This window comes from Cydia splendana, chromosome 23, assembly GCF_910591565.1.
Source record: "Cydia splendana chromosome 23, ilCydSple1.2, whole genome shotgun sequence".
NCBI classification, from domain to species: domain Eukaryota; kingdom Metazoa; phylum Arthropoda; class Insecta; order Lepidoptera; family Tortricidae; genus Cydia; species Cydia splendana.
Genome location: NC_085982.1, coordinates 8,488,942 through 8,515,855, shown reverse-complemented (window position 1 = coordinate 8,515,855; position 26,914 = coordinate 8,488,942). Strand labels below are relative to the sequence as shown.

Sequence of the window (26,914 nt, the reverse complement as noted above, 5' to 3'; positions counted from 1 at the left end):
TTAGTAAGTTACTTTCTATGCATCTCGCTCGTACTCGCATAGTAGTGCAAGCAAAATGTTTAAAAAGTAATTTTCGTAGACGCGAGCTAATATCTCAATGTCAAAACTGGTGATAGCCGTATATATACAGTTCATTTTACAGCCGTGGCGTTCGCGGGTAGAAATGTGTTTCACAAATTCACAATACGTGACCATATATAGGTAGATAGTAGTTCAGGGATATGTCACGAATGTGAGAAAACGTGAAAAAACAGTGACCACCAATTCGGCACAGTGACAGCGGCCGGTATAAATCCGTGAGCCGCGCGGCCCGCGCGGTGAATTATTTAACGGCTTTTGCCTAGGGTTGTCACTCATGTCAGTTCTCTCTTCAAAATGTACAATGTGACAGATTTCTCAGACTAAAAAAAAATCGGACAAGTGCGATTCGGCCTCGCCCACTGAGGGTTCCGTACGTTTTAGTATTTGTTGTTATAGCGCGGCAACAGAAATACATCATCTGTGAAAATTTCAACTGTCTAGCTATCACGGTTCATGAGATACAGCCTGGTAACAGACAGACGGACAGACGGCAGTGTAGTCTTAGTAATACGGTCCCGTTTTTACCCTCTGGTTACGGTCCCCTCAAAACCCTAACATCTCCTATCGGATTTATAAATCAATCTAATCATTATCTAGTCTCGAAAATCTAAGGGCGTGTCAAAGACGCATATCCTTTCAAAGATAACATAATATTTTATAAGAACTCGAGAAATTGAGACAGATGCCACTGGTAACTTGGTGGTCTAAAGGTTATACCTAGTCAAAAATGCACATTTCTTTTAAAAAAGTTACAAGATCAGAAACTTTCCTGGCTATTATTTTCTTGAACCACATTTCTGCATCGTTCTTCTAATATGCCATCTTACCAATCAGTTGCCAATTTTAATGATCAGGCAACCCTATGGACATGCACCTTGTCACCCCGCGGTCGCATTCACCCCTTTGACGCGTGCTGAAAGAGCGACCCAGTTCCGTGGCGTCTTTTTGTACGGTTTCATTGCTGCTCTCTTATTTAACGGCTCGCTTTATTTTCTTTGCTTTATTTCGGACCTACGCTTATGTTATTTCAAATGAGGTGAATGGGAACAGAAGTGACGTGATGACCCTTAGGCAGGTTGGCTTAAAAACGTAGCATAATGACCACATATTTATTTTATCTTCTCCGTGCGGAAAGCGTCAACTTTCGGCACGCTGCGCTAAACGAAGTTGCCGATTCCTTGCTCCGTCAAACAGAACAAATAGTATACACCTCCGCCAGTAAATAAAAATGCCTTAGATCACATGTTTGTCGACCTCGGCTTCGCCCCGGCCGACAATTCCATGCGATATGAGACATACTTTACTGTCCCATAGGTACTCTGTATCTTTAGGTATTTAAATAAAAGTAAACAAAATCTACCCTCAAATGGCTCCTTAAGCCAGTTGAGGGTAGATGAAAACATTACATGATCAAGTAATGTAGGTTAAAGTCAGGCCGTTCAGTGACAGATCCAGGCGGTTTTGTAATTGGTTGGTTAGCCAGTAAATGTTAGAACTAACCGAAAATGTACAAATTGTTTGTTTACTTTTATTTTAATACCTAAAAATACAGACTTTAGCTATGGAAAGGACTATTATTTTACACTAGTATTGGCCCGTGATATTTCCAACATAAAGGTCGTTATAAATTATTTTTTCTACTAGATGAATTATGTTTAAGCCGATCACATTTCTTGTTTTTTTTATTTGTACCTGTTTCTTTAATAATAACAATCCTCACGAATTTTGTTTCATGTTGTAACCCCGTTTATTTTAGCCGCCATAACGTAATGGAATCTCATAGCCAATTAATGTAGGGCGGACATGCTTTTAAACAATTAAGGGCACAACACACTACCCTACGGTGCAGTAGTTTGGTTACAATAACAAATTACATTTACGCAAAGAGCTATCTGAGCGTTTCTTTTATTTTTTGCCATTTTTATATATTATTATGACCTTTTTTGCCACTTTTGTGTTATTTCTAGTCAGGATCGCGATCCCTTTTCGTCCTTAAAGGAGAAAAAAAGTGTCCTAAAATTTCCATACATTTTTCAAACTTTCCTTTTTGTTACCGCCATACAAAGTATATGGGGAAATGATAACACAATAGGAAAAAACTCTGGGACATTTTTTTATCCCATTAGGATCGAAAGCGCTTGTGATTCTGAGTAGAAATAACACAAAAGTGGCATAAAAGGTCATAATATATAAAAATGGCAAAAAATAAAAGAAACGCTCATCTGTATGAGATGTGTATGAGAAGAAATAAGTAATCGTGTGCCCTATTTTGACAGTTGGAATAGATTTAATGTTGCTCTACTCTACTGCGCCATTTCTACGATTATAGTTCTATCAAATGCATCCTGCGGCGGTAGCACGGTCGCATTTTTATCGCTTGTCACCATGCCTGTCACGTTCTAACAAGTATGTAAGTGCGAAAGTGACGGGCATAGTGACAGGCGATAAAAATAGAACCATGCTGCGCCCGCTGGATTGCATGAAAAAGCAAATATATGATTTGAAACTGCTGTAAATTTTGTTATTTTCCACAAGTCAGAATAAACAATATTTAATGGAGTAGGTACTGTACCTAAATAATTAAATATCTAACTTTTTGAAGTTCAGAAAGCGATATTAGAGTCTAACCTGTGAAAAGGTGTCATAGGGGTTAGATATGGGGCAAATAGGGCTTAGGTCTCGCTAAGCTCCCTAACTACTCTCTAACTCTACTCTAATCCATCCAAATAGGAGTAATTATAATTGAAGATTTGTGATCCAATATCGCACGTGACAACTTATCAGGTTGTGTAACACGTCCTTAACACGGCTTAATGGATTTCCTACTAAACGCTGTACTCCCGATATATAATTAATTCGCTGTTATTCATAGCTTGTGTGCAAAACTTAATTTCCGTGCACTCGTGTAGAGATGTTGTTTCGTTTAAAAGGTTCCATTAATATGTACAGGTTGAAAAATGTACCTATAGTAATACACAGTTAACGCTCATCTACCTACGTTACCGAGTATGTTGCGAACATCCATTATTGAGTAGAGGAGTATACAAAATTAGCTTTACATCACAGTATCACAACACATCTTTTTTTGGTGTTGCAACTATATTTAGTCATTTTGGGTGTCACTTCATCACTTAATTTATTTAAGTTCAATGTGGAGTTGACCGTCTATCAGGTCAGACCGTCTATATGCTCCTTCATCGTTTCTAACTCGTGCGTTGGTACAGACTCCACTTACAGAAGTTCGGTGGAGCAGAAGGAGCGAAGCTCTTCCTTCAGACTTATAATACGAGAATTAATTAATACGAGAGTTATCCTACGACGATCTTCTCAACCAAATATTTTATATCTTTATAACCGGTCTTCTCCACATTGACTTTAGGTCTTGGATTTACAATGATTAACTTTTAACTTCATTGACCTGTTATATTTGCAGTTAAAAACGGGTTGTTTACCATGTACAGTTTTATTGAGCCAGACGTTTCTGCGCTGTTGCAAAGCATGTTCACTGACTCGTGACGCGAGTTTTAATTTTAATACCATAGCGATCAGGTTTTACGCACATTAGAGGCACCCCAGTCATCCCACGTTCCTGTGCGTTTTGTGAGCGTTAGCGTCTACTCAACTATATGACTGCTGCTCGACGCAACGTTGGCGCAACTGCGCAGTGACGCCACTTTCCATAGCGCTGACTAGACGACGACGCTCAAAAGATGCTAGTGTGGGTGGCCCTTCACCACTACAGTGTATACTGAGATCTAGGCAGCAGATACAAGCATAAAGTTCCTTATATAGTAGCTAGGGTTAGCACGGCTTTCACGTGACTGCCCGCTCATTACCCTTGAACCCAAGACTACGTCATCCCCATCAAGGCTCAATTACACAACACTAACAGGACACCACTACTACCCTTCGTCATTCCGACACACAACAGTCACAGAATACATTTTTGTGGAGACAAGTTTTTGTGAACTGACGGATTGGACGCCACACCTCATTGACATGTGACCGGCAGATGCGTCGCTGAACCAGCCGACCACCAGACCGGCGAGCGAGGATACTTGCAGCCAACACAGCCAGAACTCTTGCGATCATGCACAAAATGGTTGGTATATGGCGGAATGTTGTTAACTGATTCTAACCATGATCGGTGCTATGCACGGAGAAATTTTGTTGTGGTTTGTTAGTTCTTTAAGTGCTGGGGACTACGAAGCAATATTCGTCTGTTTTCGACCTCAATAATAAACAAGCTTTTATTTCGTATGTACTTAATTATGTTCTCATTACATTCTCATTACTCCGATTGAATTTAAATATGGCATACTTTTTTGATTACCATGATGGAGACAAAAGATGGCCATAGAATTTTTATTCTCCTAAGGCCCAAGGTCCTACCTATAGTATTTATTCAGTTCAATGAAATTTAAATCATATTCGATTGGAACAGAGTTGCTTTTGCTTTGTTTCGTTCAGTCTTTGAACAATGCAAAATCAACTCTATTTCCTACAGTCTACAGTGTAGGTTCAGATTTTGCATTTTTCATTTGTATAAAAAATGGCCTGGCTGGGCCTTAGGAGGCTATTATAAAACAACGCAACCTCATAGAGTTTGGGGTTGCAGGTTGTTAAACTAATCTCAAAGATTAGATGACTATGATAGAAAAAATTTAAAATCAGCGATAAAAGCTTGTATGATTTATTTGTTAAAAAATGTTTTATCTCGGAGCGCATAAGTTGTGTACTAGTCAACAATGGAATAAAGTACTATCACCACAACTAATTTTCCTGTGTTTTAGTAATCCTTGTTTGTACTTGCTTGAAACTAAGTCTGTTGAGTTTGAAAATGTTAGTGTTATGGGGTACCCATTTCTCTGTAGAACTTTGAATCCTAAATAATTTAATATAGATTTTAAGTTCTATGTAATTATTGGGGTTTTAGCCTTATAAGTTTCTTTAGATATAGAAATAATTACTACCGTTTTTAGAAACTGGAAGTTACTAGATACTTCTAAGGCTAAAAGTACCTTAGTCTAGATTATAAATATCTATCTAACCGACTTTGTGACTAAACTCTTCTTTAGAATGTTTTTGCAGAATTTAGTGTGTACAAAATAAAATATCATACTCTATTCATCGACATAACATTTCGATACTTCATTCAAATGTATGTTGATTTATTATAGAATTCATGATATCTAGTATAATAGACCGGGAGATAGTGACACATTTTACTGGGTCATTTGTACCAGTATGGCGGTTCGTCAGGGGTCTAAGCATGTAATGAAGGAAAGAAAATGCTATGACCATAGCGCTGGTACCGGCGGCCCAATCGCGTGGGCGTTAGTCGAACGTGTCGGATAAAATACGAGTGTCGAACGATTTGTACCACAAAAATCCTCGTATTATTCGATAGTCCATAAAAAAGAAGTAGGCGGTAGCGTAATGCCATACTTCTCCGGTGTGACTTACAGCCCGCCATACTGAGGCGAACACGTTAATTAAAAAAAAACAATTCAACCATTTGTACCAAGCTAATTTTTGCACAGGTGATCATCGTCGAGCAGCCATTTATGGACATCACCATGCCATACTTTTCGGATGGTTCCAAATGCCCGCCATACCGCCGCAAGGGAGTTAATTTTTTTTTTATTGCTAAACGATTTGTACCATCTTGAATTTTTTTTTCAACACTTTCTGTGTGATCATTAATGGAAATCTCATAATGCCATACCTGTAGGAGGTGGCAAATGTGTACAATATTTTTTTTTTATTTCAAGTATGGTGCCCCTTTTTCCCCCTATTAGAAGTATGGCAAATATAATAATGGTCACATTGCATCATATAATTTCCAAAAATCCAAATGCCATACTGGTACAAATCGTCAAAAAATTGTTTTTTGTTTTAAGTCTTGGCTTAAGTCTCACAGTCGTCCGCCCCGTAGTTATAATCTGAAATATATTTTTTTAGGTACAATTGTATCCAAACAAACAGAATATGATGATGCCATGCTGTAAAAAATTATTTTACGTATACATAGTCGTATTTTTGAAACGTGTCGATTAAATAAGTTTTTCAAGTATGGCAGCACTTTATCCCCCTACTATAAGTATGGCAATTATAATAACGGTCACATTTTATCAAATACTCTCCAAAAATTTAAATGCAATACTGGTACAAATCGTTTAGCAAAAAAAAAAATTAACTTCCTTGCGGCGGTATGGCGGGCATTTGGAACCATCCGAAAAGTATGGCATGGTGATGTCCATGAATGGCTGCTCGACGATGATCACCTGTGCAAAAATTAGCTTGGTACAAATGGTTGAATTGTTTTTTTTTAATTAACGTGTTCGCCTCAGTATGGCGGGCTGTAAGTCACACCGGAGAAGTATGGCATTACGCTACCGCCTACTTCTTTTTTATGGACTATCGAATAATACGAGGATTTTTGTGGTACAAATCGTTCGACACTCGTATTTTATCCGACACGTTCGACTAACGCCCACGCGATTGGGCCGCCGGTACCAGCGCTATGGTCATAGCATTTTCTTTCCTTCATTACATGCTTAGACCCCTGACGAACCGCCATACTGGTACAAATGACCCAGTAAAATGTGTCACTATCTCCCGGTCTATAAGGTTTCAATACTTTCAATAACTGGCCAGCCTTCAATAACTAGCCACCTTATACTAAAATTAATTCTGTTTATAGGTGAATGGAATTCATTTTTAGTTTAGGGTGGCCGGTTACTAACAGGTGGCCGGTTACTGGTGAATTACCCTACCTATATACCTACACATTTTTATGAATGAATGTATTATTCAGAAATATTTGAGTATTACACCACAATGGGTCACATGACATTTTGTCTCACATACCTATATTTAAATCTTGGACATTTTTGTGAAACTAAACCTTCTATAGAATACAATAAAATAATCACTATCATTCATGGATGTAAGTAAAAAGAGGTAGATATGGTACCAGGCGCACGATTGTGAGCCATCAAATATAGGTTCCGGAACCTATATTTAGTTAGTCGTATGGGTGACGCCAACCTGTCAAGTTGTCAAAATCGTTGGATCAAATTTTAGTTTTGTCAACTATGAACGTCACACGTCTACATAAATAAAAGGTCATTGCTATCATTTATATGTCACCGTAAAACCACCTATAGTCTAGTACTGCAACTAAAATACTTAAGTTCTACAGTTTCTACACATACTTAATGATTTTTCTTCCTTTAATAAAAATATTTTGCCTTATAACTGTGCGACATTTAAATTAAATATTCACATCTCACCTGCTAGCATGAATTGCGTTCTCGCGGGCGACTCCATACATCTTGCGCGACTTCAAGTATGTATATGCCAGGTCTGACCTGCTAGGACGAACGACTCCATACATTTGGCGCGACTTTAAGTATGGACTCGCGCGCGAGAACGCAACTCATACTAGTCGGTGTGAACCAAGATTTTCGAGTTAATTTGGACCATAGTTGGGTATTTGGACTATAGTTGCCTGGTTTTACGGTACATCCTTTATGTCACAAATATGCCTATATATATGTCACTTTAAACTGAACCAGGGGGTCTCCAAACCTCGGCTCGGCGTTCCAATCCGGGCCGCGGACCCCCAAAGTGAGTGTCCACTGTCCGGCCCGCGGGAGCCATCAGGCTCCAGGGGTTCAGCATTCATTGAGAGTGGAACTGTTCCTAACAGCAGCAACCAGATACCGTCCCCCGGCACTAAAACCGACGATGGCCCGCGCGAAAGTTTCTGAGGCGCAATATGGCCCTCAGCAAAAAAGTTTGGAGACCCCTGTACTAAACTATGTGTAAGCACAGTATACCCCTAATGCATATATGTTAAACTGATTGACACCGGAACGATGCATATGTAGAGCATGGACAGTGTTAGCATAATTAACGTGTGTACTAACTTAGCCATCAGTCCGTTTAGGTTTAAGGCAAACATAACATAGCACATAGGTCGATATGGAGAAGACCGTCTACAAGCTTATTCGTCACTTTTAACTCATGCGTTTGTACAGTCACATGTAATATGTCACACAACGAAGGCCGCAAAAATATCCGACACGATCTTATTTGTAGAGCCCCAAGAGCGTGTCACATATTTTTGCGGCCTTCGAATAGTAACATATTATTGCAGGTGACTGTACACATATTTGCTCCTTTAACAGAAGGAGTGAAGGTTATATGAGCGTTTATTGAATTTTTTGCCTTTTTTATATATTGTGACCTTTTTTGCCACTTTTGTGTTATTTCTGGTCAGGTTCGCGAGCCCTTTTCATCCTTATAGGAGAAAAAAAGTGTCCTAAAATTTCCATACATTCTTCAAACTTTGCTTTTTGTTACCGCCTTACAATACAAAGTATATGGGGAAATGTTAACACAATAGGAAAAAAACTCTGGGACATTTTTATCCCATTAGGATCGAAAGAGCTCGTAATTCTGAGTAGAAATATCACAAAAGTGGCAAAAAAGGTCACAATTTATAAAAATGGCAAAAAATAAAAGAAACGCTCATAACAGAAGGAGTGAAGCTCAAAAATATGGGGGTATTTGGCCTATGTCGGTCTTTCCCGCAATACATTTTGACAATCGGACTAATTTTTTCGCTGCATATACGTAGTATATAATATGTAATCTAAATTAACATATTTTTCTTAACATAACGTAAAATAAATAGTGTGCTAAAAGTGATATTAGTTCAGATATTATAGCAAAAAGGCTGACAATAAAATAAACTAAAGAACTAGTTCCATCAAAATTATTCACTCAAATACTTATTTCACTAAAACACCCAGGAAAACGTTAGAGCATTTAGTAACTGGAGACGCCTTGGCTGTCAATTTTCTGTACAAAACGTTCTGCCGATTTTTGCGGGGGAGGGGCACGTCAAATGTATGTACGTAAAGTATAAATAGCCATGTCAGATAAACGTCAGTCCATACAAAATTTTGCACAATTCTGCAAGGTTTCCGGCAGAGGGGTAAGCTCTTAAAGGCGACTCCGGTTATTAAATGCTCTAAGAGGGAAACCGATAAAATATCAGAACTAAAAGGAAGAAAAAATACGACATCTTAACTGAGTAGGAATAAACCTTCTTAAATTGAATTCGGGCTGGACTTTTCTCCATTACTATTTCAAAAGAGCGTAACTCCAAAGGACTTTACTAATCTTTTTGTAACAAAAAATACTTTAGTGCAACTAGCGGATAGAGGAAAGAGCGACCTTATAATAATACACACACAGTTTAGTTTTACTTAAAGACGTATGTCATACAATAGGGTTTTTTTTTAATGGACTTATGACCCTTACTCTTATACAGGTTGTTCGCTTAGTGAGTCGAGAATGCAGTCGTAAAATTTTTCAATGTCTATTTTTAATTAAAACTGATATTATCTCAAAGTGCAGTCGGGACTTTGGATAATGGACGTCGAAAGCGCATTTACAGATGTCTTCATTGTCTTAAAGTTTCGGAGGTACCTTAGATATCCTTTTTGTAGTTTATTGTTGCAGTATTTAGTCAGGATATAAATGAGTTGAGTACCGGCACTGTAATTACGTGATTAAAAGTATCCTTCCTTTAAATAAAGATTATTAATTTAAAGTTAGAAAAAAATAATACAACAAATTTTTTGCTACGCGTTAGACTAGTGATCAAATAAGCTTTGCCGCTGACTGTACTTTTTTTTGGCAAGAATATACAAATTATATCATTTGGTCTCTAACAAAAAAAACGCGGTTTTAGCTCATTTTTTTGCCAACAAGGCAACCAAGAGAATTTTATCGCTTTATTATAATATGCATAAAAATAAAAATAAACTAAGATTTTTAGTCGGGAGCTTATTATTTAAGCTTTAAGGAATAAAAACTTACTATTGTTACATTGTAATTTTCTAGGCTACCAGTAAATATTATATTCAAAAATAAAAATAAAAATTCAAACTTCCAAATATATTTATTTCAATAAATTAGCAATCCAAGAGAGGCAGTGCATATAAAATAAAACTAAGCGTATGCAACGACATTTATTTAGATAACAGACTCATTTAGGTTTGACAAATAGGTATATATAGGACATTTTTTATTTTTACACAAATTGACTAAGCCCCATGGTAAGCTCAAGAAGGCTTGTGTTGTGGGTACTCAGACAACGATATAATTATATAATATATAAATACTTAAATACATAGAAAACAACCATGACTCAGGAACAAATATCTGTATCATCATACAAATAAATGCCCTTACCGGGATTCGAACCCGGGACCATCGGCTTCATAGGCAGGGTCACTACCCACTAGGCCAGACCGGTCGTCGTATTATGACATATAAAATCACCCCTTAGCATGATAACCTGTCTAGTTGTTCCTTACCTACAATAGGATGCAGCACTGTTTCTGTACTCTTCTAACGCATGTTGAGTGATACATATGTCGATTTTTTGTACATGAGTGTCCCAAACACATATACCTACAAATATGTACACATAATAAGTATTTCACTGTTTTTATACATATTGTTAACATACAATTTAAGATATAAAATGTAAACATTAAGCTACGAGTTTTATAACTTATAACAATTACATATTAAACACACACACATTGTATACAATCATTTTTAACAATAAAAACTATATAATACTACTACAGACTTTCATTTTGAACCCATGTTACCACTTCTGCATGTAGTTTTACACCTTCTCTGATTTTTTTTAGTCGAAAAAAATGCACGTTTTTGCATTTTGTACAATTTTTGTTACTATGTTTGTTTGATTTCTGTTAGCCCGTACTTAATATTTTAAAACTTAAGAAATTTCACTAATTCTTGCATTTTAAGACTGCAATTTATTTGGTTAACTCTTCCCTTAAGATAAGAGTTGTTAATATTAAGTTTTTTGTTTGGTCAAAATTATTTTCGTTGTCTTGTTTTTGTCCCCAAAAAGTGTGACGGAGTGTAGCTTTTTGTATGAGACGAAAATTATAAATTTTTTCTCATGTTAAATATAATCTACAGCTAGAAAAACATGCGATAGCACTCGATTTTTTTTATTTATTTGATAGAATACACTAATACAAGCGTGACAGAGTGGTCAGAAACAAGACAGCGAATATAATTTTGACCCTTTTAATTATTTTATTGTGTGGATAAACTTTTGCAATAAAGTAACTCAATGTTACGTTCCAAATTGCTTCGAAACGGGAATCCACATATTTCCTAAAAACCCTAAGAAGCTGTAAAATAAAATTAGGTATAGGAAAGATTTTCGCCTAAAGAAAACCTACTGTAAATGGTTTCCGTACAACAATAAAGACCATCCATCTCTTCTACCTTATCTAGAAGATTACTACTTATCTACAAGTTTTCACCAGCCTTCCCCAAGAACACAGTTAAGAAAAACCATTTATTTCAGACATGGAGTTCGGAAGCGGCGGTCCGCCGCCCCCCGGGATGAAAATGGAGCGTCATGGTCCACCGCCGCCTCATCATCCGGTAAATATCACTTGCAAGACTTCTTCCTCGCGTTATCCCGGCAATTTGCCACGGCTCATGGGAGCCTGGGGTCCGCTTGACAACTAATCCCATGATTTGACGTATTAGGCACTAGTTTTTACGAAAGCGACTGCCATCTGACCTTCCAACCCAGATGGCAAACTAGGCCTTATTGGGATTAGTCCGGTTTCCTCACGATGTTTTCCTTCACTGAAAAGCGACTGGCAAAACTAATGATATTTCGTACATAAGTTCCGAAAAACTCATTGGTACGAGCCGGGGTTTGGACCCACGACCTCCGGATTGGAAGTCGCATGCTCTTACCGCTAGGCTTCCAGCGCTCCATATCACTTGAAATTCTTGAAAGACTGTTCACTATAATGAAAGCTATTATTGAGCGCTAAAGTCCAAAGACTTTATAGTAGAACCCATCCGCGACCAGACTTAATTTTCTACCTTTACACTGGAATTTCCTCATCCATATTTCTATTTGACCTTATATGGGTCTGTAGAAAAATCTTGACAGCGCGAAGGAGTTCGTTTACCACATGATTTTGAACTATGTTTCAAAGAGATAGGGTTTAATTTTGCATAATTTCTGAGACCCTTATGATGATAAAGGGATATATTTATATAAACGTAAAGAGTGATAAAGGCCTTATGATAAAGGGTGTCTAATTGTTTATATTTGGTAGAGCGGCCTACTGACAGTAGCGAATTTGCCTTAAGGCCCAGTAGGCCCGTGCCTAGGGCGGAAAAAAATTAGGGGCGGCAAATTGTGGCAAAAAATTCGCTGATGATAGCAAGAAATGACTCAAAATGTGTTCTACTTGATGGGTGCTGCGAAAGGGGCGCCTATAAGGCCTGGGGCCTAGGGCGGCAAAGACTGCAAATCTGCCACTGCCTATTGAAGTATTGTTTCATGTTGCAGCGTGATGGTCGCGGTTACGGGCCCGAGGGATATGGTGGTGAAGGTTTCGTGCCGCCACCGCCCATGCACCATCCCGCTATGCCGCCACAAAACCAGGTATGTCTGTCGTGAAATAAGACAATAATGTCCAAGAGATACAGGTTAGAAATTTGTGTCTAAAATAAAACAAATCTGACATAAAATAATACTATAGTTTATTCAAACTAGTTTATTCAACTCTCACATAATAAGAGGTCTTAAAATACCTTTCAATCTCTATAGCCCCAATGGATTTATTAAGCGCGAATCTATTTGTTAAAAGGTCAAAGAATTTGGGAATTTGTGTAAAACCTGTAAATTTTTAGCTGGATACTTTTGAGGTTCAACACATGCTGTGAGTGTGAATTTCATGTCATTGGCAATTGTTTCTTATAACAGGGCGGACCACCACAGCAGGGCGCTGTGATGATGGTGTATGGCCTGGACCCACAAACCGCTAACGCGGATCGTCTCTTCAATCTGTGCTGCCTCTATGGGAACGTCGTCAGAGTAAGTTGCCAAGTTTTCATCACCGTTTACAGACTCTTATCGCTTCACTTCTGAATGCAGACCTTTCTTTGAATCCGCTTTCCGGCCCTGAGTGGAACAGTGGAACATCGCTAACTCGCACCTCGATAAGACGAAATCCTCGTTAACACGAAATAAAATGCTATCGCCTTCTCTTCAGAGCCCAAAATCTCTATAACTCGAAATATTCAACCTCATTAAGACGAAGTAAGCAGCGATTCCCTTCACGACTATTCAGTATATGTTTTATTACCTCTATAACTCGAAAAATGGAATTTGACCTCTACAACTCGTAAAAATAGTCGTATTGTTTTACCACCTCTATAACTCGAAACAGACAATAAAGACTGTACTTTCTGCATTTCTATAATTACCTCTCTAACACGACTTTTTCAAACGTTTTACCTCTGTAAATCGAAGCCTCTTTAAGACGAATAAAAAGCTATAAGAACCTCCCTATGTCGATGCCCTCGATAAGGCGAAACCTCGTTAACACGAAGTTTTTGGCGTTTCCCTTGAGATTCGTGCTATCGAGGTTCCACTGTATTTTGAGTGACAAAGTGATGTCAACTGGACAAAATTTTAAAAGACTGATTAGTTCTACTCGTAGAGTGGTGTCAAATGCTGTTTTCTTTCCACAGATAAAGTTCTTGAAGACAAAAGAAGGCACAGCGATGGTTCAGATGGGCGACGGCGTGTCAGTTGAGAGATGCGTGCAGAATCTCAACAATGTCACAGTTGGAGACTACACATTGACACTGGCGTGAGTATTGTACTTGTCACTTTTTTTTCAGTCAAGGTCAACAATATGTATAAGGTGCAGGGGGACAATTTAGACTGCGCGGTATAATTTAAAGTAATCGAAATATCTTCCATGTTTTACATTATTAACTAGAGTCACACACAACACATATTTTTCGCTATCTGCACACATATGGCACTCTGGTTAATAATGTAAAACATGTAAGATATTTCGATTAGTTTAAATTATCTCGCAGTCTAAATTGCCCCCCTGCAGTCCCTGCACCTTAAGGGGTCATCCATTAATTACGTCACACGTTTAGGGGGAGGGAGGGGGTCAAGAAAATATGACATATTGTGACATGGGGGAGGGGGGAGACCCAAACTTTGTGACGTCACTTTAACTTCATCAGTAACCGAATTTTTTTTTTTAATTATTTTATTCGCTGTACATTTAAATAACAAGTTTTTAAAACGATAATCGTTTTTATTCTTTTAATTTTCTTTCCTAAGCACTTTTGGGTTATAAAATTACTAATATTTATATCGTCAAAAATATTTTGATAAAATATTAATAATACTTAGGTACTTACTTAATTCGATTTGGCGATTTCGTAGAAAAAATGTGACGTCACACTAGGGGGGAGGGGTTTGCCAAATGTGACCAAATGTGACAAGGGGGGGGGGTCAAAAAACCTAGAAATTCGTGTGACGTAATTAATGGATGACCCCTAATGATTAAGGTCATAAAGTACTTTATACCGTATCCCTTATTCCTTAATATATTATAAGACCTTAATCCGTTGAAATAAGTTGAAAAAGTGTTTATGTCGTAGCCAGATATATTTCGATCACTCCATGATATGCCATCTTAGAATTGATCAGATGATATGGTTAGTCTTTGTTAGTTCGTGGTTCTGACAATAATTGATTACAATAATAGTCAACCATAATTTTATGAAATTATGGCCACATCAATACAATGATGAATTCTAAGACCTGTCCACGACGTTATTCTTTTCCATTTTAATTTCAACGGATTAAGGTCTTGTAAGAAGTCCCTCGTAAGACCTTAACTTGTTGAAATTCAAGTCACAAGTCTATTACCTTGACTGTATCTAATAATGATGCTAAACGGGACTCCCTCTGGTCGCATAACAACTTTTGTCATATTTTAAATTGTCATAACACTTTATGCATAAAATTGTAAGTCATAAAAATCTTCAGTCAGAATTATTCCTGAGCATAACTGGGTTTTTGTCATAAATGTGTTGTCATAATTTTTATAGTCATTAATATATTTCGCATAAAAGTTTAGGTCATATGCTGGATATCCATAATTGTTTTTCGTTCGAAGTATTGCAGTGCATAGTATTAATATAGACATAAAAAGTTAAGTCAATTATTTATAGTGGTCATATGTTTTTTTCATAAAGTTTCAAAAGTTTCAAAATTTTTGTAACCAAAGCATGAATAATAAATATGTATGGTTGTGAGCAACCTATGAAGCAAATATTACTTTAGTCATAAATGTCATAATTGTAACCACACAAAGACCGTATAAAAGAAGAGATCGAAGGAGAGGAGCCCCCTCCAGTAGCAGAAACGGTTTTATAAAAGAAACTAATCATAATAGGTAGGTTAGGTTCGTTAGGTTTCTTTAGATGCCCGAAGGGCAAACTACGCAGATATAGGAGCCCCGCGTGAGCGGGGCTCCGTCGAATTAAGTGTTTGGACGGATATTAGGGAAAAGATTTTTCGAGTTGTTGAGAGGCTAAAATTATGTAAACCATTATGGTTGAAAATATGCTACAAAACGTTATACGTAGAAACATTATAAGTATCGATAACTATGCTCTTAGCTGGTATGACATTTGATTGATTATAATCAAAACCTATATGCACAAAAAATATATGACAACTGCTGAGTATGTCATCAAATATTATGGCTAAAAATGTATGACACATAATAATATGACTTTTAATTTGTATGCGCAATGATGATTATGACACAAGTTGTTATGCGCATCAAAGATATGACCTAAACTTGTATGCAACCCAATATGGACCCGATGCTAAACGCCCGGTAATGATGTAGGTACAGTCTGTACAGGATGTACAGACGCCATCAGATATATCGGAGGAGCGAAGATGTTCTAAAATCTGAACAACTTGACTATTATCAAGACGTTAAAACTTAAAGTGCATGTTCAGATATTTTTGAGTACCTGGGCCGCTCCGATATATCTGATGGCGGCTGTACAAAAATTCGCTGTTGCTTTATATTTCATTGATACCGTAAACTTTTTGTATAGTACTTACCTTTGTTATTGGTTACGATGATTAAGCTTCGCGTAAGTATATTTATGTTTAAGCGAGTTCTCATGTTTCGACCTAGGGCTGATTTAGACGGCGCGCGAACACGCATGCGATTTCAGTTACATTGCGGACTGTTGGTTACGTCCAATTCAACCGACCGATCAAAAACCGCAATGGTAATGAAACTCACATGCGAGTTCTCGCATCGTCTAAATCAGCCCTCAATCTCTCAATTCCTCGTACTGCTAATACATCACAAAATACCTGTACAAGATCATATCTCAAAATAGACGGGTATTATCCCGGCATAAATTTTTGGATACCCGATGCCGGCTTGTTTGTTCAATGTCGCCCCGATATTGATGTTTGCCGGGGCGAATGGAGACGGAACGGAAATTAAAATGAACAATTTCGACCGGATCTGGTATTGGGATGATTTTTATTTACCGATATCTGTTAAGTACTTTTTGAAACGAAATAAGTTTTCGCTAGCAAGATTTGAACTTAATTCTGGTGTCCTTATTGAGTAGTTTGCATACTTACGTAACTTAGACGAATTTCCATGTTATAATCAAGCACAATTAAGTCATGATGACAATCGTTTCGTAAACTCCAATCAAAACTTAAATAACCCTTCGTGTGGCAGACGCCATTTTGCACATATCTGGATGTATGCCTTTCTCGCGCTGCTGCTAGAAAGGAATATCGGCTCGTCTGCCGGTGTCCCGCTGCTTTCTCTCTCTTGACGGAAAGTTGAGTGCCATAAATAGGTTCTTCACTGCTCTAACATATAACAATGCGAGATTGTTAGACAAGGATCGAGTGCTAAAGCTTGTACATATCAAAAAAAATTTCTTCATTTTGTTTATATATTTCCAGATTCTCCAAACAAGCGTACCTGTCCGAAGTAATGAACCCGTACCCCCTCCCCGACAAGTCGCCCTCCTTCAAGGACTACGTCGGCAATAAGAACAACCGCTTCCTCACGCCTGCCTCCATTCATAAGAACAGGATACAACCGCCTTCCAAGGTAAGCTACATCTTTCTCTCATGCACTTAGAAAGAGTGACTATTGGAGACTATTGATTAGAAAGGGACATCGTCATTGTTGGCAAACAAAATAGTTTAGTGTAATATTGGTATCATATTAAAGCTGCTTGTTTTCTTAATAAACTGTTTAATTTACTTTTACTATAATACGCAAGTCGACAAAGTAATTCGGAATTAAAGCAAATAATTTTGTAAGCGACTCTCATGCAAAATACGCCAATACTTTGTCCTACATGTGGACATTGCATAAATAATTTTGTTAAAAAAACTAGATGAAAAACTTTCCGTTTTCATGGAATGCTCCTAAAACGATTTCCATAGGTATTAAAAATTCCAGCTCATTTTGAAAATCTCTCCCCCCTAACAGCTCTGCTAGTGTTTAGACGACTACGGTTTCGCTCACTTGAGTTTTTAGTCGCTATTGGCGACATGTTTCGGGCCCTTCGGGGGTCCTTCCTCAGGCTCGAGTGCTCGCGGCTACTGCAACTCGTGCACTGATCGCGCCGCCCGCCTCGTCGCTCGTTGCGCACGCGCTGACAGGTCTATTATTACTATACAGATGTTTATCATTTGCAGGTGCTCCACTTCTTCAACACGCCTCCAGACGTGTCGGACGACCAGCTGTTGCAGGTCTTCAAGGACTACGGGGTCATGCCCCCGCACACTATCTCAAAGTTCCCGCTTAAGAGCGAGAGGTAAGATTTTATAACGTTTTTATAATTATGGTTTTCTGCCGGCGTATTATGGATGGCTTTATCCATCTTTATCCACGTGATAAAATAACTGTCACTTTTTAACATTGTGGGATAGAAAGTGACGGACACCGTTTTATCACGCTGTCACGTAGACAAGAACGACCATCATATCCGTACTAAGCACATACATTATAATGTTTTTCAAACTTGAAGGGTAGGATGACACCTGTCATTTCAATACATTTTTGCGAGATTTGGCATTTCTAGGTTATAAATTATATGGAGATGACAGGTGTCATGCTACCCTTCGTGTATGAATAAAAAAATGTACACGGCTCACTTCGTTTTTAGAGTTCTGCACCCAAAGGGTAGAAACGAAACCTATTACTCCGCTGTATGTATGTCCGTCCGTCCGTCTATCTGTCACCAGGCTGTATCTCATAAACCGTGATAACTAGACAGTTGAAATTTTCACAAATACTGTACTTCTGTTGCCGCTATAACAACTAATACTAAAAAGCACGGAACTTTTGGTGGCCGAGTCCGACTCGCACTTGTCCGGTTTTTTATATAACTCGGCTGTTCATTTTTAAATTTGTGAACGCTCAGACCACCATGCAATAGGTATTAAACATTTGCAAGTTAGGGCAGTTTCTTAGATAATTTTCGCATAATACACGGGACAACTTCTTCAATATCTCATTTAAAGTGTGGCTACTACCTTTTCAACATATTATATGTTGTCCTTGGATTACCACACTTGTAACCCTTCCTTTCTTTTAAGTTTTAGGATATTCCTTTCGCGAGTAATGCTGTCATAATTCTAGCTTAAAATCCTTTTTTCTTCAAAAAATACATTTCATAAGCTGTCTTTAGATGGTAGTGGTTATTTTCGTTATAGGTATATTAAAACCTTGTGCGGGTACTTTCTTTACAACAATTGTACCTGATTCCTATCCCTCATGGATTCCAGGTCATCATCGGGTCTGATGGAGTTCCAGAACATCTCGCAGTCAGTGATGGCGATCATGGCGTGCAACCACGCGACCATCCAGCACCCAGGTATGGTCCTAACTAACCTACTCTCTGTCAGCTATACGGGGTGTGGCCTCAACACGAGCAAATAATTAAAACATAGATTGTACTCCTCAAACGAAGACACTTTTGTTCAACAACTTTTAAAAATTATGAAGTATTTGGAGTCCCTATTTTTCATACAAAATAAATATTATCTTCAATGGACACCATCGCCACGGTATATCATTGTGATTGACGTTGCTTGTCACGCCTTAAACATAACAAAATTCGCAATACATTGCGTCTTAGAATAAACTTTAAAGTGTATTAAAAATCAAACCACAAGTTATTTTTAAAAGTTGCTGAACAAATGTTGGTCAGTATGAGGAGTACAGCCTACAGTAAAAAATTTTGCTCGTATTACAGGCCACAGACTCTATGGCTGACAGCTATATAGCTGGCATATGCCAGGCGAACGCCCCACGGCAAAAAAACTGAATAAAAAAACATATGCTCACAAAATTTCAAGAGGATCTTCTGAGAAATGCGATCTGTAGAGGAGACCAGTCGGACAGTCCCACATTTCTGCCCCAACTGAAACCATTTTGTGCAACCAGGCGACTATTCAGCACCTACTCATCTCTCATCTCAGCGTTTACAGATGTAGTGCATAATTGTTTTCCGTCGTATTTTCTCGGAAACGTTCGTATTTGTCATGCTACTTCAATCAACCTCAGTACTTTTTGTACCTAGCCTGACTGAAATAGCAAGACACGTACGTTTCCATAAAAAACGATGGATAATAATTATCTTAATTACATCTGTAACTCGGTTACGTCCTCGGCTATTGCCTCGGAACCCAAAGTCCGCTTTCCGACATTTTCTCCTCCACATCACACGAGTATGCATCCTGTTCTGTAAGACCTTTAGCGAGCATGACATCCAGCACATCCAGGTATGATATCCTAGCTAACTAAGAGACCAAAAGAGTACCTGGATCCCCAGGAGATCGACTCCCGATGTCATAACTTGTAGTCAAGTAGACAAGAGTTCTGTTTTCCACGAAAAATTTTTGTTTTCTGTACAAGATTATAGAGTCTGTGCGGAAAGAGAAGAGTCGTGGAATGTATGGGACCAATACATTCTACGACTCCTCTCGTTCCGCACAGACTCTAGCCATGAATTGTAGGGCCTATATACCTCTCCAAAATTCTTCTCAAATTTTATTTTTACAAGCTTTTTATTAACTTGCAATGTACCTAACTATGTATGTACGGATCAAATCTTGCAAGTTAAATTTTACCTACTTCCCGACTACTAATGAAGCTGAAAATTTGCATACATATGTAAGTCGGGTGACTATGCAATATTATGATAACACCGAGCTGATCTGATGATGGGTACAGGAGGTGGCCATAGGAACTCTGTGATAAAAACAACGCTACCTAACTGTGTTTGGGGTTTTTAGAATTGTCTCGGTGAGCATTACTTGCCTGTGAAAAAAAAGGACAGGCAGCGGTAAAAGCTTGTACCAAAAATGAAAATTTTGCCAAAACTTTTAATTCATATTAATAATTTTAGTCGTTAAAAATTTTCAGGTGCAAAATTCCCGTTCGTAATGAAACTGTGCTTCTCATCGTCACGGCAAATTGGGCAGGGCAAGGGCCAGCAGAAGAAAGACGGCCAGGGCCAGGAGTCGAACCCGCGGCAGAACAACGGCATGCCAGAACACGACTACTAGTAAGAGATTGTTATTATAAAAAAAAACATAATTTTTGTACCGTGAACACCAGAATTGTAGGTTTGCTGAGGTAATTGTGAAAGGACAAATAAGATGAGGTAATTGTGAAAGGACAAATAAGATGGTGAATACTTTGAGAACGAAGAAAGTTTTCTTCGAAAAAATGGTAAATACTTTGACAAAAGCTGCTCATTACAAAGTCGTATAATACTTTGACAATGAAGAAAGTTTTCTTTGCAAAGTGGTAAATATTTTGACAAAGAAGAAAAATTTATTTACCAAGTGGTACTCAATACTCGTACTTTGACAATAAAGAAAGTTTTCTTTGCAAAACGGTAAATGCTTTGACAACAAAAGAAAGCTTTCTTTACAAAGTGATTTAATACGTTGACAAAGAAAAAAGTTTTATTTGCAAAGTGGTTTATTATTAGAGTCCTAAATGAATTTCTGAAACAACTGGAGCATATATTATCCCAAAAAGTATTACGGTTGGAAAAAGTAACATTTAGGAATTTGATGTGTTTTTAAAGAAGTCTATTAGATTCTGGTATTTACGGTATGAGAGTTGATAGAAAATAATTGTGTAAAGAGTGTTTCAAAAAAGACATGTAAAGTTTGACGTCGGACCAAAGTTAAGTCGATCGGAAAGTTTCGTTTCAACGTTGTATCGTGCAATTTGTTTTTTTTTTTTATTGTTGATAGATTTTTTATAGTTGTCTCGACATTTTCTGTTGAATTGTAAATTTTAATGTAGATTGTTAATGTAATGGCTGAATTCGTTTGACCAGCACAAATTATTAGCGTTATATTATTTCTAGATATTTTAGTGAAATGTACTCTGTTGTGAGTAAATAGTTGTTTGTTTTTAAATACAGGCCTAAATTAGTCGCAAATGAAAATATTACATTATATATATTTATGTTAAATTAAAATTTAATACCGTTACCAATATTCTGAGATGGAATTTAATTTTAAAATACTATAAGTGACTTTCGACCGGACTTTACCCCTTCTTGACAATTTTAATGAATTTTAACTTAAATAAAATGTTGATGAAGATTTCATATTTTAATCTTTTTATAGTAGGGACCATAGAAAGAAATGTGACTAGCCCTCTACCTGCTTGTATTTTATTACTTATACCTTTTCTTATTTTATTATTAATTTATTTTATGGAAAATTGAATTCTTATGAATTCAATACAAATAAGAATATAAAAAAATGTTTTAAAAAACCTGTTATTGTTGTAAAAAATATTAAACAACAATTCATTGTTAAATTACGTAATATTCCTTAAATACATAATTAATAATTATATTTAATTGGACAAGCAAAAAAGTGGGTACGTCGAAATTTCTTAATATTCATCCTTCGTTATTTTAACGAAATATATCTATCTATTCTTCTATAATGTATACAGACTTTCGTAAATTTAATATTTACGTTTTATTATTTTTTTAGAAAAAATAAATAAAGATTTTGACACTAGAGCATTTGACGATAACTTTTTAAAAAGTTCATGCATTTCTTAAATTGCTTAAGTATTTCGCTTTGGTTCCTGCCCTGTCTTTTCTAAGCCAAATAATAAGCCAAAGTTTATTAAAAAAAGTGTTAGATTAAAACTAATGTTACCATAAATAGAGAAATAAAAAAATACTGAATGTAAATAATTAATAAAATTATTGTAATTATATTATTTCGCAATAGCTTTGCAGTACAATCAAGTACTCAAGTGTCACGTTCAAGAAAAAAAATGGCGGCCGGACTTCACAGATTTTTGAAGTATTAATCGTAATTTGTAATGTAATAAATGGAATGACATATCTTACTTGATTACTCTCGCGGTGTTTCGGCAGTCAATTTAAAAATAGGAACGCCTGTAGATATTTTATAAGTGTATATTATATGTTAAAACAATATATTAATGTACAGTCGTGCACACCAGCCATATATTTTGTGAGATGGAAAATTCATCGCAATATTATGCTTTCTGAAGCTTTATAACTGTAAGTGTAGATTTGTACTTAAGCGCTGGGCTAATGTATTATAGTATTAAATAAATGCGGCGTATTTAGATTTTTAAAATATTATACTAATACCATTTTAATATCAGTATATCCCGTTCCTGTTGTGTCATTGCGATCGGGACGCACTTATATTAGTATGAATTTTAGTATCGTGTTTTTAAATCTAAATATGCTTTATTGTGTAGATTTCGCGTGAGCTCTCGGCTGCTGTCAAATTGTTAGCCCTATTATAGTGAACATGTCAATTTTTAACATTATTTTAATCACTGGACTTATGTAATATGCTGGATTGCTTTTACCTATATGTATTTATTTAAGCTATTTTCGTTTCTAATCTGGGTAGTACAGATCATTTATTACAAGAAATTGTAGAAAATTACTGTCACATTTTTGACGTAAAATGCTTAAACATTGCAAGAAATTAGTATGGAATTTTTTTAGTTCCATTTAACTAAATTTCTACTATTTTATGTCGCACTATAACTGTCTGAGTAGACTTTTTTATCACTCATATATTATTAATTGTCATATATTTTCACTTTTTATCTAATGATTTTATACAATTTACCTTTTTCCTGACTCTTATAATGAATTTAAATCACTATAAGTAAATTATTGTCAGCGTTTATATACATAACTCTATGCTTCTTATCTTCTATTGCCTTTCATAAATATTACAGACATCATCAAATAGTAAAAAAAGCTTTGTTTACAAATCACATCGAAAATCATTTTCATCGTTCAAATTCATACTCGTTCGGCACTTTCCTACTTTACTTTTGCCAACCAAAGTACAAACGGAGATATATTTTAACTAAAATAAAGTATAAAAATAGACACTGAAATGTGTCTCCGTTGGTGCATTTACTTTTTTTTTTCCTTACACATATTTTTGTTTTCTTTTCAGTTCCTATCCCAAGATTAAGTCAGAGCCTTACGATCCATAGAATAATTGCTGCTTAGCCAAATCCGTCAGAACAGAACCTTACAACTGATCTAGGTATTACAATATTTTACTTGGAATTAGAGTTGTAAAACTTGTAAAGTGTCTATAGTTAGAATAAATGATGGCAATTCAATAAATAAATAGCTTTTCCAGTTTTTTGTAGTGTTGGCTTTTTTATTTTTTATCTGAAATGCCATTTTATTACACAGTTTATGACTAATAAATTGCCGAACGACTCGATTCAGGTAATTTTTTTAAAATAGGGTATTGTGATATAAACATTTTAATAATTATTTATATCTTTGATTTATTGAGTTTTCATTATTCATCGTTCGCTTGTTTTTTGCATCAATTATAGTTATTCATCTGTCATTTGTCATTCAAACTGTCATTTAGTCGTTTAAGTACTGCCATCGCTATCTTTTTCATAAACGCCTTTGTGTATTATTAGCAATCCAGCGTAATATAAAAATCAATGTTTGACTTTATGTCGTGATACCTGTAATTATGAATTTGCTTTGGAAACTACATATCACAATGACAAATAATGTTTCTTAGTAGGTACTTACTATTAAAACACTACATGTCTATTATACTGTGAACAAATGTATATGTCTTGTAAAATATGTGTTCTACTCAATTCATTCATATTTCTTTATATTTTCATTTGTTTCCTGTTTTCTTTTTTCGATTCTTATATATAAATTTAGAACATATTATACTTACATAAATACATACATAATACGGTCTGACTTAAAACAGGACATATCAACACATTCACTACCAACGGGTACTCCGTTCGTAGGCGCTTTTCGCTACGAAGCGGAAAAAACGCGTTATATGCTACAACCGTAGCGTGGCCCACGCTGGCAGTGAATGTGATAAGATAAAGAATGAAACTACCCACACATTTTTTGTAATATTTTCAAGCGTACACAATAGTTCAAAAAAAATCTTCTAAATACACCTCACTCTTTTAGGTCTCGACCGTAGATAAGTAATGATAGTAAATTCACATTTTGAACGTATTTTGCTTCTAGTTAATGGCGATGTCGGCGAACACACACAAACACATATCAAGACGGACTCACACACACAGCCACACGAGAGCGGACGGGGTTGCCATTTCACATGAAAACACCCACAACACACACCAGTTACCAAAAGGGTGATACCACAAAAACAATGGCAACATTATATATTATAATATATATAATTCCTTTACTTTTTATGTGATTTAGATCACCCCCAATAAAGACATTAACATATAGTTTATTAATATAATTTTAGACACATACAATTTCATGTTAACACATTACAATTCCATTTTTTATTTTAAATTTTGTTTTTTTTTTCTATATGGACGATGCCTGTTGAATGCGTTGTGCATCTGCTTGAATTTTTGCACTAGTTTATATATTCCTTAGGTATTGGTTAAGTAATATTCCCAATTTTATTGGAGTAATGTTAGACCTAGTTTTGTAATATTCTTTTCGGTGCCATTTTCAAACACTCGTTGGTGTATATTTTTTTAGTCACAAGTGAATGACTTTAAAACTGAAATAAAAAAAGATGTTTTTAATTTATGATTTTGTTTTGTTTTGAGTTTTGAGGATGGTACTGTTTTTCCCGTTTTTTAGTGATGAATAGTAAATTGATATTAGATTGTGACTTTGTTTAAGGTATGTAATTCGAAAAAATAATTATTTTCCCTTTGTTATTCTCAAATGTATCCTTTTAGTGTACAAATTGATGGATATTGTGAGAAAAATATTTTTCCAGTCCATAAGTACACGTATTAATGTTATATTGACGATTTTTCCCAGAACTTTGGTTGTTTGTAACATGACAGTTGTGAAAATGTACAAGAAATAAAAAATTTTATGCTATAAGGTAGAAATTTTGAGTTTTATTTAGTTTCTATTCGAAGTAGAACTGTGCATGTTTCTTCATTTATTTTTGCATGGGTTTCGTGATGTCCATACAAAATAGAGTGGCACTAAATTTGTTTGTAAAACACCTGAGTTGACACGTTTATTCTAAAATTAAAGAACCAAAAAATATCTAATTGTAAGAAATAGTTTAGCACTCTCTAGGCTAGTAGTAAGTGTCATTGCAATGTCAATTATATTCGATTAGTGGAAAAATATGACAGTACGGATTTTCTATAAATTTTTCTTAATAATGAAAAAAAATAAAAAGAGTGTCGATTCGATTACAGTTTGGAAGCCTGCACAAGAATGTGTAGAATAGTTCTCGGTTCGAGACACCCGCTGTTCTGTTGTGTTCTTACTTAAGAGTTAGTAGAACGCGGTCGGCAACGCTGCCAAGTCACTAACATAAAAGACATTATTTTTCCCTCTCGTGACCAAAAACAACGTTGCCGCCCGCGCCAATAGTTCTCTAAATAGCTGAATAATATAATAACATTTAAAAATCAGTGTTATCAGGTAAATAGATGCATATCTTTTTCTCTAGAAATATTTTCGAATGAAAAACTAAATGTTCTAGCATAGGCCCTGAATGTCGTGGTAGCTATTGTGTTTAATGTACAGACGTTTGTTGTCGATGGTTTGATGTTGCAGATAATGTACTGTGCGGTATTAAATACACAACAAATGTCAGATATATCTACATAGTATTTAGACAATGATATTAGAAATTTAAATGCAATAAAAATGTGTCCTAAAGAATCTTGGTTGTTAATTTTTTTTTAATACTCAAAATTAATGTCATTGTCTAAAAAATTTAAATGTAACACATAATTACATAAAGCCAAATGATCGACTCTCCAAAAATAACACAAGAAACAGCACTTTGCATACATTTTAAGGTATATAAATGTAAACATTTTAATTTAGTTTCTTTCAAATATTTTTAGACTTGGCATTGGATAGTACTTGTAGCTACATGGTAAATTTAAATACATATTATGTCAACACAACAAAATATTCTTTCATTTCAACACAACCACAATCATTCTCATATCCTATTTACAAAACACAGACATTCAAGTAATTTATTCAACAATATGGTTACCTAGATTTGTCGTAAATTTCAAAAAAGCAGAATTGTGTGATCAAATATCAATTTTATTTGGTAGTAAATAGTGTCGAAGTTGAAGTAGTCTTTTAGGATTAGATCTGTTTCGTTTGAAATTTACGGACATACAAAGTGTGCCACACATCTAAAATGTTTTATTATTTACTCTTTCCAAAACAGACTAAGTATGTTGTTATACATAAGGTACTTCAAGTAAGGTAAGCTAAACGTTTTGATTGATTATATTATCTCTTTTTT

The 26,914-nt window shown here is 35.9% G+C and overlaps 1 protein-coding gene across 3 annotated transcripts in view; it reads left to right on the top strand.

The window, feature by feature from the left end:
- Positions 1 to 26,563, top strand: part of LOC134801822 (heterogeneous nuclear ribonucleoprotein L) — a 722,115-nt gene extending 695,552 nt beyond the window's left edge. The window contains exons 7-17 of one of the 3 annotated variants that reach the window (XM_063774451.1): positions 4,094 to 4,183; positions 11,522 to 11,601; positions 12,533 to 12,628; positions 12,950 to 13,060; positions 13,720 to 13,841; positions 17,018 to 17,168; positions 17,765 to 17,883; positions 18,857 to 18,945; positions 20,499 to 20,640; positions 23,576 to 23,668; positions 24,655 to 26,563. In XM_063774451.1, coding sequence (XP_063630521.1) covers positions 4,094 to 4,183; positions 11,522 to 11,601; positions 12,533 to 12,628; positions 12,950 to 13,060; positions 13,720 to 13,841; positions 17,018 to 17,168; positions 17,765 to 17,883; positions 18,857 to 18,945; positions 20,499 to 20,640; positions 23,576 to 23,615 — 1,040 coding nt within the window. In that variant the 3' untranslated portion in view covers positions 23,616 to 23,668; positions 24,655 to 26,563. The remainder of the gene's footprint in view (positions 1 to 4,093; positions 4,184 to 11,521; positions 11,602 to 12,532; positions 12,629 to 12,949; positions 13,061 to 13,719; positions 13,842 to 17,017; positions 17,169 to 17,764; positions 17,884 to 18,856; positions 18,946 to 20,498; positions 20,641 to 23,575; positions 23,669 to 24,654) is intronic. The other 2 variants (XM_063774453.1, XM_063774452.1) reach the window with 2 other exon arrangements.
- Positions 26,564 to 26,914: the final 351 nt, after the last annotated feature.